At 34.5% G+C, this 20,022-nt stretch overlaps 2 protein-coding genes and 1 pseudogene across 3 annotated transcripts; 2 read left to right on the forward strand and 1 right to left on the reverse strand.

The window, feature by feature from the left end:
- The first annotated feature begins 1,386 nt into the window (after positions 1-1,386).
- Positions 1,387-5,889, forward strand: LOC118030258 (glutaminyl-peptide cyclotransferase). The gene is made up of 11 exons (XM_035034301.2): positions 1,387-1,827; positions 2,796-2,852; positions 2,959-2,994; positions 3,284-3,348; positions 3,561-3,624; positions 4,067-4,184; positions 4,403-4,500; positions 4,857-4,927; positions 5,063-5,090; positions 5,293-5,347; positions 5,598-5,889. Exons 1-11 carry the CDS (start codon positions 1,585-1,587, stop codon positions 5,702-5,704), a joined length of 942 nt encoding a protein of 313 aa, XP_034890192.1. The 5' UTR covers positions 1,387-1,584; the 3' UTR covers positions 5,705-5,889.
- A 1,046-nt stretch (positions 5,890-6,935) lies between these two features.
- On the forward strand, positions 6,936-8,614 carry LOC118030310 (putative receptor-like protein kinase At2g30940; annotated as a pseudogene).
- A 23-nt stretch (positions 8,615-8,637) lies between these two features.
- On the reverse strand, positions 8,638-11,837 carry LOC118030259 (probable polygalacturonase). 2 transcript variants are annotated; one of them, XM_073408611.1, is made up of 6 exons: positions 11,638-11,837; positions 10,594-10,923; positions 10,102-10,225; positions 9,813-9,990; positions 9,630-9,700; positions 8,638-9,534 (listed from the first exon to the last, which is right to left on the reverse strand). In XM_073408611.1, exons 1-6 carry the CDS (start codon positions 11,656-11,658, stop codon positions 8,843-8,845), a joined length of 1,416 nt encoding a protein of 471 aa, XP_073264712.1. In that variant the 5' UTR covers positions 11,659-11,837; the 3' UTR covers positions 8,638-8,842. The 2 variants fall into 2 exon arrangements, with proteins under 2 accessions (XP_073264712.1, XP_034890193.1); XM_035034302.2 differs by lacking the exon at positions 11,638-11,837 and adding an exon at positions 11,105-11,616.
- Positions 11,838-20,022: the final 8,185 nt, after the last annotated feature.

Here is a 20,022-nt window from a genome sequence, read left to right on the forward strand (position 1 = left end):
CCTACCTTTTATACGTTACGAGAAAGATGAACATGATTATAATTTACTAAGTTGTGTCCAATTCTTATTAAATCAAGTTTTGGATAGTATTTGTTTCATTCCACCCTTTTAATCAAATAATGTTTATATTTACAAGCCTAGGAAGCATGTAAATCTCCTTCCTATATCTTTGCACGCTAGAATGTATGATTCATATGAGCTTTTTTGTATGTTGAGTTCATAATTTATATATTTAAATCATAAAACAAATTCAAGCAAATAAAGAACAATACAAGTTTCAAACTGATTTACATAAGTGTCCTGACATATTTAATATTGGAAATTATTTTATAATACAGATTAGACCTGAATGATATTGTAAAATCGAGATAACTCTGTACAAAAGAAATTAAATAAAACAATGAGAGGAAAAATTAAAAAAAATCAATTAAAAAATATTTTAAAAAAACTCAAGTCAATCCAGGTAAACTGGATTAACTTGCGACTCGAGATATGAGATTGAGATAATGCTATAAAAATTAAAAGTGGCAAGAATCACAAAATTGAAAGCTTAATAACCTAATATCGAAGGATGAGAATGAATTTTTTTTTTCAAAACCTAAAAAACCAATGTCAAATCGAGTTGATTTTCAAAACTCATAACTCACGTCACGAGATTAGGTTACCCTGTATAATATAAAAATTATATGAATTAAAACAACGAGAGATGAGATTAAAAAATAAAAAAAATGAAGAAAATAATAAAAAAATAATAATTAAAAGAATGAGAATCAAATCTAGTTTAAAAATTAAATGAAATAAAAAAAGAGAGGAATAAAACTAATAAAATAAAATAAATCAAGATAAATATTAAAAAAATATAGTAATTAAAAAAATAAGGATCAAATGTCATAAAATAAAAAAATTTAAAAATAATAAAAATTAAAAAACATTTTGAAAAAGATTGCCATACCCTTAATAGAAGGCTTAATAATTTTGTTGGAACAAAATAATCATTTCATTGTGTTAATCCACCATTATTTTAGTGAGGGTATAATTTACAGGTTTTTGTCAATAGTGGATGGGCATTACGGAGAACAAAACCTTGTTTCTTTTTATTGTAAAACTGAATAACAAGTCTGTCGTCTTCAGGAGCACATTGGATGAAAATGGATGGCTCCGGGGAACGAAGATAACGGGCTCGCTGTCCATGGCCCTTCTGAAGAAATCAAATGCAAAAAACAACCAAAACCATCAGTAAATGAGCTTTCGAATCAAGCTTGAGCTCACCAATGGCTCCAGTAGGCTTTATTAGCAACCCTCCTTGCTTCCATGAAGAGCACTCGTATAAACTTAACAAGGAAAATATAATTTATAAGTAAATGAATTGAAAATGAAAACATTTGATAAACTATAAGCACCAAAATGTACTTTATCAACCATACAATCAGCACACGAAAGGAAAGAATCTGCAATCTGAGGAACAGTCAGCTACTTGGCCTAACTTTGAAACTTCAAAATTGGTACTGTCAAAGCGAAGACTCACCAACTATATTTTTCTAGCGTAAAAGTCCTCTTGGTCGGTCCCCATGAATTCACCTTTCCATGGCTTCAAAACCTCGTAGAAAGAAACCATATAAAAAACCCAACAATATTTCCATACCCTCTCCGTCTTTTACTTTTAGTTACAAGAAAGTTTCAGTCTTTGTTTCATCAGTCATGATTTTTGGTGTTATTTTTCTGTTGGGCATTTCATCGAACATTTTGAGTGGCGTTGCTTCTGTTCCTAAATTATACTCGGTTCAGGTTATCAATGAGTTCCCTCATGATCCCAGTGCCTTCACTCAGGTAAGTACTTTTATGGCTTAAAGAAATCAAAGATTTCATTTATTTTTTCCATCAATGTTTTTGGAATCAGAAGGGAGCTAACAACGTACTCAATATTTCCATCGTCTCTTCTTAGATCAAACTTTTCCTTCTATCACCAAAAGTCTGTCTGTTCAGGCAGTCATGTGTATAACTGTTATTTTTATCCTGGGGATTTCCTTGAACATACTGATCAGTTTTGCATGTGTTGATCACTCTCCAAAAATCTATTCAATTCAAGTACTCAATGAGTTCCCTCATGATCCAAAAGCTTTCACTGAGGTGACTCTTTCTTGGGCCGTCTCTTTGTTTCATAAAAGAGCAACGGAGTCCCTGATTTGATCATATTGATCTTCGTTTGAAATGTTTAATCTCTCCCCGTTCGGTATTGCGATACAAATGGGGTGGCGGAAAATTTTGATTTTTTTATTTAAAACTAATTTGTTTTATATATTTTTAGATTATTTTGATATATTTAAATAAAAAATATTTTTAAAAATAATAACTATCATAATTCCATCACCTTCTAGTTTAATTTAAATTTATGCCGGAGCTACATCAAGCAAAATTGGAGACCAGTCATTCATTTTTGAGTGAGGTATTAAGGATTTGTTTTTGTCATTGTTAGACCGGAATTAGGTGGATTGCAGGATTCCAGTTGGTGATGGCACTACCAGAAGTTTTTGTTGACTGTTAATTTGCTGGACTTTCTGAGAATGGGCTGTCATTTTTATGTACTTGGCATAAAAGAGTTGAAGCCATTCATGTTGCAAAGTCTTGTTCATGCGTTTCATTTCATTTTTTATTTTTTTGCTCCCTTAACAATTCGATTGAGATCCCCAAACACACATTTCAGAAAGCCATTCCAAATTATTGAGACTTTTCTTCTTTGAGTATGGATTGCCTGTGCTTTATTACCAGGTTATTGACTGCATCAATCCTGGTTTCAGGGTCTTCTTTATGCTGGAAATGGTACACTATATGAATCAACTGGCCTTTATGGGAGGGTAAATTTGCTGCATACTCTGCACGGTGTCTTTTCTTTTCTTGTCAATTACACTTGTGTTAGATGCAATTCACTACTGATCAGTCTATTTAACTTTATCATTTCAGTCATCTGTACGCAGAGTAGCTCTTCATACTGGAAAGGTACGAGCTCTAATATTTGGTTTCCATGGCTTTTCATTTTGAACTGAAACTGCTGAACATATATGCCTGCGTTAGAAGAGAGTTAATAGTTTGAAGTTAGCTTTTAGTGCTGCTAGTGGACTGATAAATTGTATTTAACAAGGGAAAAAATACTGGTGACTTTTTATTCTTTATATGAATAGTTGGCAGAGGTAGCAGTGACACTTAATTCAACAAATAAGCAATACCTAAATTATATAACAAGGCATATATTTTAATTTAGGCCTTAAGCTTTATTTTTTGTGTACAGGTTGAGGCTCTCCAGAAGATGGATGATTCTTATTTTGGGGAAGGTTTAACCTATTTTGAGCAAAGGTTTGTGATTCAGCTGCAATTTGTTTCTTGTTGATTCAGCAAATATATATTTGAATTAAAATATGCCAAAGGTTGGCTTTTTCACTTGCATTCATAATGACGATACATGCTTAGCCTCCCATTTAATTTATTTGCATATTCAGTTCTATGTAGTCAAATTACAAAATATTATGCTAAATTGCTAATACACTTATTTTTATTTTCTTTTGTAGGCTGTTCCAAGTAACTTGGTTGACGAAAACCGGTTTCATATATGACCCAAATAATTTAAGCAAAGTTTGTGCTTCACTCTTTACTTTTGATATATACAAATTTATTTATTAAGGTTGATAGGTACTTTTACACATTTAAGTATTGGAATCTATGAGATTTTTCTCTAGTTTTTCATTTGTGGATCACCAAACCACATTTTTATGGTAATATGCTTTAGAAATCTCCTGCTCTAAATTTTGATTCTTAAAATTATTTGCTTGTCAAAATGCCTCCAATCTTGGGTTGTTGTTGCTTTTACAATTGTGATTAGTTACTGCATGTAAAACTGCTCTGCATACCAAACTTTACCTTTTAGTAAAATGAACATGCTGCATTTTCCATACTTGATTGCTTGTGCATTATTTTTGCTTATAATTTTCTTTCCTGCTCACGTGCATCCTTTTTTGGGGTGACTTGAAGGTTGTAGTTTTGGATATTTTGTAATTTTAGTTTTTATTTAGTGCAGATTGGGAAATTCACTCATGGGATGGAAGATGGTTGGGGACTGGCTACCAATGGAAAAGTTTTGTTCGGCAGTGATGGGACTTCAGCATTATATCAGCTTGACCCTCAAACATTGAAAGGTTCTTGCATTAAACAGTGTGTCAGTTTCTGAAAATTATATGGTTTTTTGTTGTTCCATTTCTTTTTTCCTTCTTCTTTTGAACAATTTTCAACGGTGTTTTCCCCCAAGATTATCAATGTTCATATAAACCTCAATTGTTGTATGAACTTGATTTTTAAGTTCCTTTTAAATTTCAAATTATTTATCACTGATTTTTGTTTGGCTTGTCTATTGCAGTCATTGGCAAACAAATTGTCAGATATAATGGACACGAAGTACACTATCTCAATGAACTAGAGTTCATCAATGATGAAATTTGGGCTAATGTTTGGCAGGTGTGTTCTTGGATCTTCATTGTGTTCATTTGGTTACTGATTGGATAATTTCCCATTAATAGTTACTTTCTGGCATTTCAGTGAGGGCATTGATATTGTAGTTCCCCTAAGGAGGGATTTATTGCTTTACTAAACATAAGTGATTTAAGATTTAAATGGTTCTTTTTTTTAATTGGATATCTTCTATCCCAACCCCCCTGTTTTTGGGCTTAAGTTTAGTGATTGAGCTACAGGATAGCAAAGAACCTTTCAAATGCAGGCATTTGTATCTTAAACAAATGGAAAAGACTTTACCAAGCAAGCTAGCGAAGACTCTCCTTCCAATGTTGCCTAAACCTTTTATTCTCTATGTGCAGACAGATTGCATTGCAAGAATCTCACTGAAAGATGGTGCAGTGCTTGGATGGATTCTCCTTCCAAATTTAAGGTTCTTTTTCAATTTGCTTTCCTTAGTTTAGTTTATTAGTTTCTGATATTTGTTCTAATCGATCATGAGATAATTAATACCCTGTGATGTTGCTCAACGGTTTCAGAATCATTCATTTTCTTTTCTGTTTTACAGGAAAGGCTTGATAGCAGCTGGACACAATGTAAGCAATAGTCAAATAATTTCTAAATCGGTTTGTGATATAAAGCACTCTCTGTTTGTTTCCTTACTAAATGGAAAGGAAGAAATACTTGAAAGGAACTGCATTTCCAATTATTTTCTCTTCCTTTTTCTTGTATAGATTGTGGGTTTGCAGAAGTCTTTTCATTTCCTAATCATGTATTGGATTTTTCACTGAATTATAGGGCATTGATGTTTTAAATGGCATAGCTTGGGATGACATTGACAACCGCCTTTTTGGTAAGCTGCTGCAGATGTTTTTTCTCTCTTGAAATCCCATTGACATGTTTTATGGGGACCATATTTTGAACACAGAAATGCTGTAGCTAACCGGTGGAGTTAACTGCTGAAGTGTCTGCATTTCCAAATGCAATTTTATGACTTTTTTCTGCATGTCATCTATTACCTTCATCATGTTGAATTCATATTGTAGCAGATTTCTTGTTTTATTATATAACTTTTATTTTCCATGTTCAAAACTTCTTTGCAGTTACTGGAAAATTATGGCCAAAGCTCTACGAAATCAAGTTGCATCCAGTAAAGAAACATTTTGATACTGGAGTGATTGAGCAGCTCTGCATCCCACCAAGATCATAACATTTCAGACAATAACACTGAATTGGATGTGCTCATAAAGCATTTATTTTAACTTTTGGTATGATTATTGGAAGGAAAAGGAACTTTAGGTCAAAATAAAGTTTGGCTGACACACAGGAAATACACACAAATTGGAGAATAACACTTCTGCTTCCTGGGATTTTTTATGAAATTGTTTTGAATTATATCATTTGAGTTACCTTAGGAGCTACACAGTATGGTGCATATAAGTCTATAACTTTACATGAAGCCATTAATTTCCAAATGAGGGGATAGTAGGAGGCAGATTGGGATGGGATATTATTGGATGTGGAAAATTAGTGCTCACCATGGTCCTTGGAGGTTGGATTGCCACAACACCTTTAAATTGTTGGGTTTGAGTCCGACACAATGAGTTATTAACTGCGAGTAAGATATATATATATATACACGATAATAATAATTTGTTGATATTGTTATTAATTTCAGTTTAATATGTGAATCTTGAAATTATTTTATTTAAGGATTTAAAATTAAATTATATAAAAATTGCTCTGTAATAATCTATTCTACTTGATTGATGTAAAAGCAATCTATCTAATTGTTAGATTTGAGAATAAAATTGAAAAAAAAATATATAAAAAAAAATCATCAGTTGAATTGACAAATATGAAGATATAATATGAAATATATGATAGAGGTGGAGTGTTGGAGTATTTTTATTAATAAAAAGTTACTTATCTATATTATATATATAAAAAAATACAATCAAACCAATTTCTTGATTTAATACAAGTGAAAAGCGGTGATAAAAAAAAAAAAAAAAACCCTTAACTGTTCATTCATATGAATATTCATATAAGCACCATAAAAAATGCCATGATAAAATAAATAAATAAATAAATCATAACCAAGCTTCAAGTCCTTCATTTAATTTTAAGATTTTCAACTCTATTCACCAAATGATCTCTCAAATTAATTATTATAGTATAGATGACTTGTTTAATATTATCCTGGCATTAAATGAAAAATGAAGATTTTCTTTGAAGTGCCAAGTTTAATTTGAAAGTCAGCTATTCAATTTTTTTTTTGATTAGTTGATCAAATATATTTCAAGAATTTGAAATACAATTTCATGTAGCTAATCTCAAACTCCTACATTATCTTTGTTTTTTTTTTGTTTTTTTTTTTTTTTTTTTATTTTCATCTTAATTTTTGGTCCTAAAAATATCAAAAACAAGAACAGCTTCGTTTCTATTTGCGTGGACTTCACTCTTTAGCTTCACTCTCTATCAAAAATCATGGCATGCAACACATCATCTGTTAACAACAAGATATCAAATCACGCCTCATATTTTGGCATAAGATTATGGATTCTAATACTTGCTTTGATTGTTGTCCTTACTGTTCTCTTTTTGGTCATATCACCGTTGCTTGGATCATCTATCTCTGTCGCCGAAAATCGAAACCTTTCAAGCCCCATTCTCGCTTATCGAACCCCCTTTCGATGAAAGACTATAAAAATTCTTGCACTACTCCTTCCATGGATAAAAGGTTTTTGTCGCATCGAATTTCGGAGGTTTAAATGAACAATGCAAAGTTAGACCGTCAACTGGTGATGTCATCTGAACACTGGTCTAATATGAGTAGCGCGATCACAACTCAATGGAGTGGTAATGTAGCTTATTTGAAGTCTGTTTCTAGTCCCTCTTCTGTGGTTCCTGATACATGAAGGGGAGATCGGATTGCTTCGAAGGAGATTGAGGTTGTTGCGGATGGTTTTGCTGATAAGAATCTGGTTGGAAGTGGAAATCGTGGTGTTGTGTATCGCGGCGTGATGTTGGATGCTACCAGAGTGGCTGTAAAAAGGCTACTGAGTAACAGGTGCTTAATTTTGAATCTCTGTTAGAAGATATAAGATTTATTGATTACATCAAATCATGCATGCTAGATTACTGAAAACAAACAAATTGTGCATTCAGAATTTAATTTGAGTAGTTTGTTGATGAACTTTTCGTTTCTTTTTTTCCAAATGCCTGATAAGTTCCTTTTCAGAATCTATACTAAATTGTTATTTATCTCAATCTTCTGCATGTTTCTCCCTTCTATTAGAATTCTTGTGAGTGAGTATGTTGATAATGGTAATCTGCATTAATGGCTTTATGGATTTTCTGAACAAGTCAGCCCTCTAACATGGGCTATACGGATGAACATCATCCGAGGAATAGCTAAAGGGTAAGTTCTGTGATCTTCAGATGTTTATACTCTTCTACTAGTTCATGCTCATAATATGTATTTTTGCTTCTGAAGATTAGCCTCCTTCCCGAAGATATCGAAGATTATTCATCAGAACCTAAAATCTAGCAACATACTGCTTGATCACCAGTGGAATCCTAAGATAAATGATTTTGGGATCACTAACAATTCACTCAATGGAAACATCTGGATGAGTTTCTTCGAATCAGCTTGCTTAACACATAGGAATCTTGCCCTGGTTACTGTACGTGAACTTGATAATTTGCTCTGACTATGATGTGTTTGCAGTTATCTAGCTCAAGCAGACAAATCTGCTGGAGTTATGAGTGAAAAGAGCGATGTTTACAGCTTTGGAATACTTGTCATGGAGATCATATGTGCTAGAGTTCCTGTAGATCACAATCAGCCTCAAGTACAGATTTCTTATCTTCAAGATGCTAGTTTTACTTTACTCTCCGTAAATAAAATGCCAAATTTGGTGAAGGTGATTTTAGTACACATGAGAAAGAAAGAAAGAAAGATTAATCTTCACCAGAAAATCACGCCGGTGTAAGAAGATTTTGTTCCTAAAAGATCATGGATAATCTGACTTCTGAGAGGTTGTAGACATCTTTTATTCATCTGTAGGGATGAAGCTATGAACTTTCTGTTCATCTGTAGTCACTTTCATCATGAGTTAAATCAATAATTTTGTCCATTCAATCCATCCTTCTTGATCAATAACATATATTAAGCTGATGAACTGCACAAAACAAGTTGCGAGTCTTTTTTTATTTTATATACACATTTCTCTTATTTGGGCTTACAAAATACAAAAAATATTCTGCAATTCGTTGATGTCTAGTAACTTCAACCTATTTTATTCATCTCTGGGAGAACCGCAATGGCTGGATGGGGCATGATCTAGCTAGTGACAGAACAAGTTTGGAGCCTAACTTTCTCAATCGGAAGTTTGTCTTCTGGGAAGGGACAATCCATGCTTTTCTTGGGCAACGCAGCACATGGCATCGGAGCCACATTGCTTGAAACTCCCGATACATCGGTGCAGTTCCATTCTGGTTCTTTATGTTCCTCAGCCAAGGTCATTGTTACATTAGAAATGCAAATCCCTGTAAAAGGATTTCCCTTGCCGAGTCCTTCTAGTTTCCCCGGAATCGTTACATTGTCAGCTACTATATCTCTGAAATTTATATTTGTGATCACCGGCAGCGCTTTTGGATCATATCCCTCATCTGCGTGTGACGAATAAGAGCCTATCATCCAAAAGACATACTTCATTGTCTTTAGGGTCATTCTTCTCACAAAAATGTCTTTTACATAACCTCCTCTTCCTACAGCGGTCTTGACTCGAACAGCTGATTCAGTGTTAATGGCTGTAATATCTTCAACTCTAACATCCTCGATTCCACCGGACATTTCACTTCCAAGAGCAATGGCAGCACTCTTAGGGGAAATGCATGTTATCCTTCTTATGACTAGTTGCTTCATAGGCATCCCAACTTTGATTCCATATTGATCCAATCCACTCTTAACTGCGATGCAGTCATCCCCAGACACGATGTAGCAATCTTCGATTATAACATTGGTGCATGAATCTAAAACAAAACGAGAGGAGCCATCATCGATAAATCCGAAAGATTACATCAAACATCAAGTAAAATCTATGTTGCTATACGAAAATATCACGCACCTGGGTTAATCCCATCTGTATTGGGGACATCAACCGGTGCCAGAATAGTCACCCCCTGAATCCACAGATTGCTGCATTTTTCAAAAACATTAAACCACACAATTATATGCAATCTGCTTTCATAATATGCTGCTCAACTATCATAACTTCTACACAAGGTTTAGCACATTAAAGTGGTCAAACCTGCTATAAATAGGATGAACATGCCACTGCGGAGAGTTAATCAAGGTTATATTCGATATTTGAACCTGATCAGAGTACATGATCTCGATCAGATAAGGCCTCTCCACCTTTTTCAGTTTTTTCTCATTGAACCTTTCCCACCATACTGCACCCTGGCCATCAACCGTGCCATTGTTGCCTAACAAGAACGGTACATAAGAACCCATTATTTAGAAGAAAAAAAATAAACAAAATTATGCATAATATTTCATAATTTATCTAAAACCAATGCCTTAAGAATATTGATTACCAGTAATTATGACGTCGGTTACGTTCGAAGCAAAAATGAGACCACCAGGCCTTCCAAAAACAGCGTTTTCTCTTACTCCCCCGTAAGAGGGCAATGGAGTGAGAAGTGGCCATTCATCCTCATCCTGCCAATGTGATCATGTAAATATACAAAATGTAGTGATTTATAGCTACAAAGAAGTAATCATATTACAGGAGAGAAATGCTTTAAACAGCTGTGATGGAAATGAACATAGGATCGCAGCCATTCACGTTCGACAAGAACACAAGTGAATGTACAGGCTAACATGTTCATAGCCTGACTTTGCAAAGCATTCCTCCCTGTGAACATGAGATCAAGATTATATTGCTCTATAGAGAACACATTTAGATGTTAGGTTAGCCGGAGCCTCGCTAAATTATGTGGGATCCATCACTTTTATGAGCAAGGAGTCAGGGTAGTTGGCCTCATGCAATAAATTCTTTTTGAAAATTAAATAGGATAGATCCATACCTGAGAAGCAAGAAGAACAGCATCCTTATGGAGAAAAAGAGTGAAATGGCTGGTGAGATTAAAACTCCCAGTTAACCATTTTCCTGCGGGTACAATAAGTTGTGCTCCACCATCTGGTGCATACTTGCTTAGTGTCTTAATTGCTTCTTCAAAAGCCTTTGTGTTGGATGTTTTTCCATCGCCAACTGCTCCAAAATCTGTCAAAACTGCACTGTGCTTTCGACAATTTATCGCTTTGTACTCTACCGTATTTTGGTGGTGTTCTGCGAGTGTTGAACCAGCTAGTGATGATCCCAATATGAAAACGGTTGAGATAATAATCTGCAAAACCTGTAAATCATCAAGGTAATAAATTCTATCATTTCCTTTCCCAACAAGGGACAAAAATTGTGTATCACAATGTGATAATCGCTGCATTAAACCAGATGCGAGGTAATAGATGTTACATGCCATACAAGAAAAGGAAAAAGAGGAGAGGAGAAAATGTTGTCTCTAGCTTCAGACAAACTACCTGGTACTTTCTGTACTTAGAACAAAACTCCATTATGTGTATGTAAGTGAGAGATGGGATTCATCTTTCAGTACAAAAATGGAGAGAATTTATAGAGATCCTTTGGAAGAATGTTAAGGATAATAATTACCCCGAGAGTTTCTGGGATATTTGTGGATGAGAGTAATGAAGATGGGATTGCCTTTTTTAATCCTTTAAGATGCCAAATAGAGCAGTAACATCTCATTTTTCGTGATGCGGTTATGGAATATTAACATTAACAACGAAAAAAAAAAAAAAAACTAAATGGCACGGTGAAAACATCGTGGCCTGTCTCCCGTAGGATGGCAACAAATTTTTTATTTTTTCCAGGTCTGGTGTGGAAATGGAGGCAATGAGAGAGAAGAGATGGAAGAAAAGAAAGGGAAAAAAAAATTGCCACCGGAGCGATGCCATCAACTCTCCGTCGACATGCACCATCCTGGAGCGAGCTCCCGAGTCGATTTCAATGACATCAAAGAAGATTATTGTAGCTCGGAAGAAGCAGCACGTACCACTAAAATATTAACTGTCATGTGTGTTGCTGTGTTGGTTTAGCTGATTTGGGGTCTGTTGCTAAGTACTCTTCTGTGGTTGCTGATACATGAGGCGAATCAGATTACAGTGTTGTTCATCGCGGAAGCTAGCACGCTGGTGAATACTTACCAGAGAGATTGTGGAGAGGCTATATATTGAGTCATATATAGCTACATAATTTGGAATCATTGGTTTTGCTTTACAATCAATTTGTTTCTTGCACTTTAATTTATGGATTTAAAACAATCATTTAAAGCAGCAGTAGGTAAATAAATGGAAAAAAGAAAGATAGAAAATTATCATCAATCAACCTTTTCTTTGTCACTTGTGGTACCTAACGAATTCTATGCTAAAATATCCATGTCCACGGTCTAGGATCATCATGGCTGTTAATCTTTGTTGCTCGAAGAGAAATATCATCATCACGGCTTGATCGTGGTATATTTCTTCTAGCAAATCTCCTAATTGTTCCCGAGCAACTAGAAATAGATTCTTTAACCAGAAAGAATTCAGTTCAGATATAGGATACCTATCCAGAAGTTTTCGCAACTCAATCATGTATGATAAAATCATCAAAGATTTAACCTTTTCGAACTCTGTCTGTAACTCACTATAGGCTCGGGAAACAAAGAGAAGACGTGTACGAACGAGATATCCTACAACAAGAAGAAGGAAAAGGATTGAATAAAGGAACTCCCAAACATTTGGCGATCTCAGCCGTGTCGATATCAATAGTGGTTCATTATTTCCATGAATCATTTCTTCAAACATAAAAAGATTATGTAAAAGCAAAATCTCACTTATCAGATTCCATTGTGTCTTCCATAAATGTTTCTGAAGAATTCGCCATGATATATCTGATCCATGCATAATATCATGAAAAATGGATACAATTTTTTGACTGCTACTTAGTATCGGTAATAGGTGGTCTGAAAAGGTATCTAAAAATATCAAATTTAGATATTTGTACCCTGTTGAAGTAAGGAACCATGGCATATATGTTTGTAATAGATTCCATTTAGAGAGAGATGAGAAAGCACTATCTCGTTGAAAGGTTCTATACATCTACCCCTTTTCAACGCATTTCTTTAGACAAAGACTCTGTTTTTTCCTTTTTTTGGATGGTAAATATTTCTCAGAACATGGAGTGTGAATCAAACCCATGTTTGAATTGAAATTGAGATACTAATGCAAGTTCTTCCCTTCTGAATCAGATAGATTAATATCCAAAAGAGGTTGACAATAAGTTTTTTCAAAATTGAATATTTATCCCTCTGTTAGAGGTGTTCCAGAAACGTATGCAATAGAATAAATAGCTATACGAATGAATGGATTGGGTCGAATTGGAAAATGGAAAGATTTGTACAAACTTTCGTCACCACTTTGTGGAAAATCATTAGGTATGAATATGTCAGATACTTGTGACTCGATTGGTGAAATAATATCTCTCTCCAAAAAAGCATGTTTTTTTTACCACCGCACAAAGAAAATATTTTGTTGCGAATGAACAGGATATTGAGGAATTGTCCATACGTAAAATCATAATTCTTGATATGGGCCTTTTCCACATAAAAAGGGAATCTTTTGTTACAATAGAAGCATAAATGATGTAAATTATTCAAGAATCGAAGTCGATTTGCTTTATAAAAAGAAGATATCAATGAACTTCTATGAAATGGTTTCACGGGATTCAGCCAATTGTCTTGATCGTGGGATATCATTGAGAAAGAGGAATCCGTGTTATCAAAAGATTTTCTACGATTATTTCTAGTATGGAATGAGTCAATCATCCATTTTGGTATCTTATTGAACATAAATGGTGATATTGTTCCTCCATTGATCAAAAATTTCAATTTTTAGTAAGTATCATGATCATCCAATAAAAAGGGTTTCCATTTTTTCAACAGCTGATTGCAGAGTTGATCATTAAGACCTTTCAACTCATAGATATGGATCTTGGACCTATGAATGGGGATATTCCCAAAACTCACAAAGAAAAAAAGGAGTTAGACAAAAAGAGAATAAACTTGGACAAAAAAAGAAGTAACTTGGACAAAAAGAAAGGAAGTGACTTAGACAAATCTTTTTTGTTGATAACCTCAGACAAATCAATCGAATATTGATTAATACGTAATTGATCGAACACTACTTGAAAAAGAAAATGGCTCTTCTGCTAAAAAATGAAATGTTCCAAATGTTCCTGGAAATTATTGCTCCCATTAGACCATTTGTATCTATATGAATTAGGATCCCAATTCATGGATCTCTCGGTTCGAAAAAGAAAACTAACAGGATCAAACAATTTCTTCTGACACTGTTTCAAATTTGATAAATGTTGGTTGATCGTATATTTCATTAGAGTTCTATGATTCAGAGTATCATTTCCTATTTGATCCTTTTGAATTCCATATTCGAAGTTGCGATCGAATCTATTCATTAAAAAGAATTGATTCAATACATTTCTTATGTACCCATAGGTGCTATATTGGATTTGAATAAGATTTCAGATCAATCCATATTGATTGACTGCCTCCATTATGTTGTTACTAGCAAATACCACTCTTTTTTGTTTTGGATCTTCCAAATCATTCCCGCAGGAGATCCAGACCCATTTTTTTTTATCCTTCGATAAAAAGATTCATTCTCTTCATAAAAAATAGGAGGTAGAACCAATAAAGATTTCTTTTTCGATTCATCCTTGGAGTTGAATACCTCATTCAAGAATTGTTTTTGATCCAATCCGTAGGAATCAATAAAAAAGGAAAATCCCTTATGATACACCAGATCCGACTTGGTTATTGATAGAGTGAATAGATCCGCCATTTCTTGAAATCTCTCTTCTGATTCAAAATCACGGTGTAACATGTATCCCCCCCTCCGCGTTTCGATCATGGAATAGATGAAAAAAATCAAAAAATGGATTTTTGTTCAAGAAAGAAATCTTATTGGAACTGTCCATATCCAATTCATCCTTCAGAACCATATCACATCCCGGATCTGATGAAATAAGATGAATTGAGACGGTATTTTGTAAATACATAATTGTCTTGAATATATTAACTATTTTTTATTTTCCGATCGCCTAGAAGGGATAAAAGAAACATCTTGTTCTTTCTTCAAAAATTCTGATCTCTAGTGGACCTCTCAGTAGGATTCGAACCCAGATGAAGTTCTGACCATCTGTCAGAGAAAAAAGAACGAATGGATCCTGTAGGATTCCTAAGAAATTCTTCGATTTCTTCCAGAAGCAGATGATTATTCATCTCCTTCGCACCTTCCGTGAATAGCCGGGACATTAAGGAATATCCAGAAAGGCATTTAGGGAATCGGTCTGATTCTATCTCTGTTCGTTTCGTTTGAAGAAAGGAAGGATCCTAAAGAATCGATCTTTCTTTTAGTTGTTGAATCTATCTTTGATTGATCAATGTGTGATATTCCGAATCCTCATTACTAATGGAATCGAAATGATCTCTGGATTGATTAGAAGATCCCTTCAATGGGCTAGAATCCCTTCCTTGAATGAAGCTAGATCTTGTGGAATCATATTGAATATTTGACGATATATTTCGTGCCTTGCTAAAAAACCGATCCTTTGTGACTTGTGGTAACTAACGAATTCTATGCTAAATCCATGTCTACGGTACTCTAGGATCATCAGCCTCTTATCTTTGTTGCTCGAAGAGAAATATCATCATCATGGCTTGATCGGCGGTCTATCTTCAGGGAAAGGACGCCCGATGCCTTTCTCCCGGAAGCCGGGCATGGCTGAAGAGTTACGTTGCTAGAAATTCCCTGTATGTCAGTAGAGTTCCATTGTAGTTCCTCAGGTTTCTCAGTCAAACTTGTTCTTACATTAGAGATGCAAGTTCCTGTAAAAGGATCGTTCTGAATTCCTTCAGGTCTTGCCGAATCGGTGACAGTGTCAGCCACTGTATCTTTGTAATTTATTCCTTAATTTGATCTCAGGCAGTGCTTTCCGATCATACACCTCGTCAGGATATGACCCATAAGAGCCTGTCATCCAAAATGCATGCTTCACTGTCTTCCTGCAGGTTCATCTCTACCTACCTCAAAAACTGCTTGTCAAGATCATCAATCAGTTTTCCTCCATTGCTTCTTGTAGCTCTAAACACTTACAAGCCTTTTTATGATTTGAAGTATCTATTTATTTATAACAAATTCATTTATATTGTGTGTGTGTGTGTGAGAGAGAGAGAGAGAGAGAGGAAATTTCTGGTCTAACATTTTTAGTAGATGGAAAATTTTAAAGATATGACAGCCAAATAATTAAGTGACAAGCCCTGCCCACTTTCTTCTTTATATTTTTAATTTATTCTTTTGTCTAAATAATTCTATTCATGACGGTCCTATTTTTTTTGGATTAAAAACAATGATTAAAATAAAATAGCTTTATATGAACAAAACCTATATTTTATTTTATTATATTTTATTTTTTCCTGGCTTTTTAAGAGATCATCTGCATCTTTGAACTACATGCTCCACACCAGTTTTTCTCTCTCTTTCTTTCCTTGGTTTGTCACGGTGGAATTAGAATTATATCCATGAAATCTTAATGAGTCACGATCAAGAAAATAAATTAATTTCCAAGTAAAAGAATGCAAAATTATAATTATCGGTATACATAATAATTCCTTGAGAATGGACCGAGTAATGACTAATGAATTAATGGGATTTTAAATTGCGTTTAGTTGATATTTCAGGATAAAAAAAATAAATATAAAATTAAAGAAGCAAAACAAATTTGATTGAAAAAATAGAAACAGAAATATAAATTAATTTGTTTTTATAACAATTTTTATATAAATTTTATATTTTAAAATAAAATATACAAAAAAATTATTCTTTTTATTTCCAATATCTTTATTATTTTTTTTTATCTTGAAATGGCAATAAAGGCTATCTTAATAATCAAGGAATGGGCAAAATTATGGAACACTGGCCTGTGCTCCTTGTAACCGGTTAAGCTATTGCTGTCAATTACTCCATAGGCATAATATATAAGAATCTTTACAGAAAGAAAAGGTTATTTTATATTTATGATCAAATATATTGTAGAGATTGCATCAAAAAGTTTAATGTTATTTGATTTTATCCAGTTTTATCTTGTAGGCTTGAAGGTCCGTATTGGACTCGGATAAAATCATTAATGTCCTGGTTGATTCTGACAATTTAATTCATCTTTTTCATAGTGAAGATACAGGTAAATCATTGATGTTTCCTGCAAAAGCTTTTTTTTTTTTTTTTTATCTATTTAGGGACTTTCTAATAATTAATTTAGTGTTTGTTTAGAGAAAGATTGATTATAATTTTTCGAAAAAACTTTTAAGATTCATCAATCATTGTAACTAAAAAGAAAAATTAAATCTGACGCAATCATCTTTATTTCCTCCTTTTATATCCCTTGGTGCTTCTCTTTCTTGTAGGGGAAACATTGGCTTGTCCGATTATAATAAAATATCTCTAATTCATTATCCCATCATAATAAAATATCTCTGATCTATCAAGAGACATCTAAGCTCAACACTTGATTGCACTAAAAAACAATAGGCCTGGAAGCTCATTGGAACCACAGGTATTTAGGCTCAACGCTTGGTTGAGCTTAGAAGCGACAGGTTTAGTAGCTCGCCAGACTCACAGCTATTTAAACTTAATGCTTGGCTGGGTTCAAAATTGATAAGTCTGGTAACTTGCTAAACCCATAGGATTTGAGCTTAGCACTTGATTAAGCCTAAAGATAAAAAATCTTCACATTTTCATGGTCAGCTCTTTGAAAAATAGTGTCAAACAAACAAACAAAAAGCAATAAATTTTGATTCATCAAAAGCTTTCTAAATCTTTAGATATTGTATGCGAAGACTTAAAAAAAAATTATATTTATAGTAGATGAGATACTTTTCATTTTTCTTGTTAAACTTATTGAGATCAAACACAAAAGTGAGGCTAGAATTCTGAATAATATGTATATTATGAATGCTTAGTCTTAACCTAAATACAAATAAAATATATATAGGTTAAACTGAAAGTACTATTCTACCCTTAATAAATAATACTACATAAATATTATTTAACATCTCCCCTCAAACTCACGATGCGGCAGCTGTAAGCATCGAGAGTTTGCCAACCAGAAAACGAAAACGAGAGATGGAATGCGCCTTGGTGAAGAAATCTGCAATCTGCAAGGAAGAAGGAACAAAAGGCAAAGTAATGGTGTCATGCTTGAGATGATGACGAGTAAGATGACAATCGATCTCAATGTGCTTAGTTCGCTCATGAAAAACCGAGTTGTGAGCAATCTGAATAGAACTCTGGTTGTCACAATACATAGGAGTAGGATGAGAAAAGAAAACTCCCATATCAGCAAGTAACCAACGTAACCAAACAATCTCTTTGGTGGTAGATGCCATGGCACGATATTCTGCTTCGGTGGATGATTGAGAAACAATAGATTGTTTCTTGCTCTTCCAAGAAATAAGAGAATCACCTAAAAAGATACAAAATCCGGTAACAGACTTGCGATCTGTGGGATCACTACCATGATCAGCATCAGAGTATGCACGCAACTCCAAGGAAGAGGTGGATGAGAGTAAAAGACTCTGAAAAACTGTACCCCGAAGATATCGCAAAATACGAAGAACAGCTGCCCAGTGAACAGTAGTAGGAGAAGCAACAAACTGACTAACAACATGAACAGCATATGCAATATCTGGACGAGTAATGGTGAGATATACCAAACTCCCAACAATAGTGCGGTATAAAGTAGGATCTATCAAAGGTAAACCATCAGAAGAAGAGTACCTTGCATTAACCTCAATAGGAGTATCAACAGTCTTGTTATCTGTAAGTCTAGCCCGCTCAAGAATATCTGCAACATATTTCGATTGAGAAAGAAGGTAACCTCTAGGTGAATATGCTACCTCAATACCCAGGAAATATCGAAGATGACCCAAATCCTTCATTTCAAATCGTTTAGCCAACTCTATCTTCAAAACTGAAATACCATCAATATCATCACCAGTAATAATCATGTCATCAACATATAAAGACAGAATGATACGACCTGCATCAGTGCACTTGATAAAAAGAGCAGAATCATGACTGCTAGAAACAAAGCCAAGAGACGAGATCACAATAGAGAATTTCTCAAACCAAGCACGAGGTGCTTGTTTGAGACCATATAATGCTTTCTTAAGCTTACAAACATATCCAGAGTCATGTGAAATACCAGGAGGGGGTGCCATATAAACTTCTTCTTGAAGATCTCCATTCAAGAAGGCATTTTTAACATCAAGCTGAGAAATATGCCATTGACGAATCGAAGCTACAGCAATAAGAGTACGAATAGTAGTCATTTTTGCAACCGGGGCAAATGTCTCCTCATAGTCCATACCATACTGTTGAGAGTATCCTTTTGCAACCAGCCTAGCTTTGTATCGCTCAATAGACCCATCAGAATTAGTCTTGATCTTATACACCCAACGACAACCAACAACACTCTTACCAGGAGGTAGAGGAACCAGATCCCAAGTATCTGTCTTATGCAAAGCAGAAAGTTCCTCATCCATAGCTTGCTGCCAAAGCGGATCAAGAATTGCCTCTTTATAGGAAGAGGGCTCAAAGAGACAATGAATAGAAGCTAAAAAGGAAGTAAATGATGAAGAATAACAAGAATAAGCAAAATCTGGTAGTTTTGTAGACTTACGAATACGGATGGACTGACGTGGAGGTGGATCCACAATCTCAGATGAAGCTTGAGGGGCTGTAGATGAGAATGGAGCTTCAGGTGTGCCAGAGAGTAAAGTACCAGTACCTGCAGAGTTATGAGTACAAATTGATCGAACATGGGGAGAGATATCAGAATCCTCAGAAAACGGATCTATATTAATAACATCAGATTTGGTCAGGTTATGAGTAGTGGATGGAATAGAAAAGAAAGGTATATGCTCAAGGAAGACAACATGACGAGACACATAAAGTTTCTGAGTTATTGGATCAAAACAACGATAACCCTTTTTACCTTCACCATAGCCTAGAAAAACAGAAATAGCGGATCGAGAGGATAACTTACTTCGTTCTACATGAGGACGAAGAACGAAACAAGTACAACCAAAGACTCTAAATGAGGAATAATCAGGAACATACCCATATAACTTTTCAAAAGGAGATAGACCCGAACTATGAGAAGATGGAATTGTATTAATTAAACTTACAGCAGTAAGAACAGCTTCTCCCCAAAACTCACTAGGAACAAAGGCAGACAACAAGAGAGAACGAGCAGTTTCAACAATGTGCCTATGTTTTCTTTCAGCAACACCATTTTGCTCAGGAGTATCTGTACAAGAAGT

This window comes from Populus alba, chromosome 4 (assembly GCF_005239225.2).
Source record: "Populus alba chromosome 4, ASM523922v2, whole genome shotgun sequence".
NCBI classification, from domain to species: Eukaryota; Viridiplantae; Streptophyta; class Magnoliopsida; order Malpighiales; family Salicaceae; genus Populus; species Populus alba.

What these genes read in the sequence shown, in the direction of transcription:
- LOC118030258 (XM_035034301.2), top strand. Translation starts at nt 1,585, where the DNA reads ATGGCTTCAAAACCTCGTAGAAAGAAACCATATAAAAAACCCAACAAT. An exon ending in TTTGGGCTAATGTTTGGCAG is followed by an intron (nt 4,501 to 4,856) that starts GTGTGTTCTTGG and finishes CTCTATGTGCAG; the next exon opens with ACAGATTGCATTGCAAGAAT. An exon ending in CATTGACAACCGCCTTTTTG is followed by an intron (nt 5,348 to 5,597) that starts GTAAGCTGCTGC and finishes ACTTCTTTGCAG; the next exon opens with TTACTGGAAAATTATGGCCA.
- LOC118030259 (XM_035034302.2), bottom strand. Translation starts at nt 11,137, where the DNA reads ATGGAGTTTTGTTCTAAGTACAGAAAGTACCAG. An exon ending in AACCGACGTCATAATTACTG is followed by an intron (nt 9,991 to 10,101) that starts GTAATCAATATT and finishes CGTTCTTGTTAG; the next exon opens with GCAACAATGGCACGGTTGAT. An exon ending in GTTCATCCTATTTATAGCAG is followed by an intron (nt 9,701 to 9,812) that starts GTTTGACCACTT and finishes TGAAAAATGCAG; the next exon opens with CAATCTGTGGATTCAGGGGG.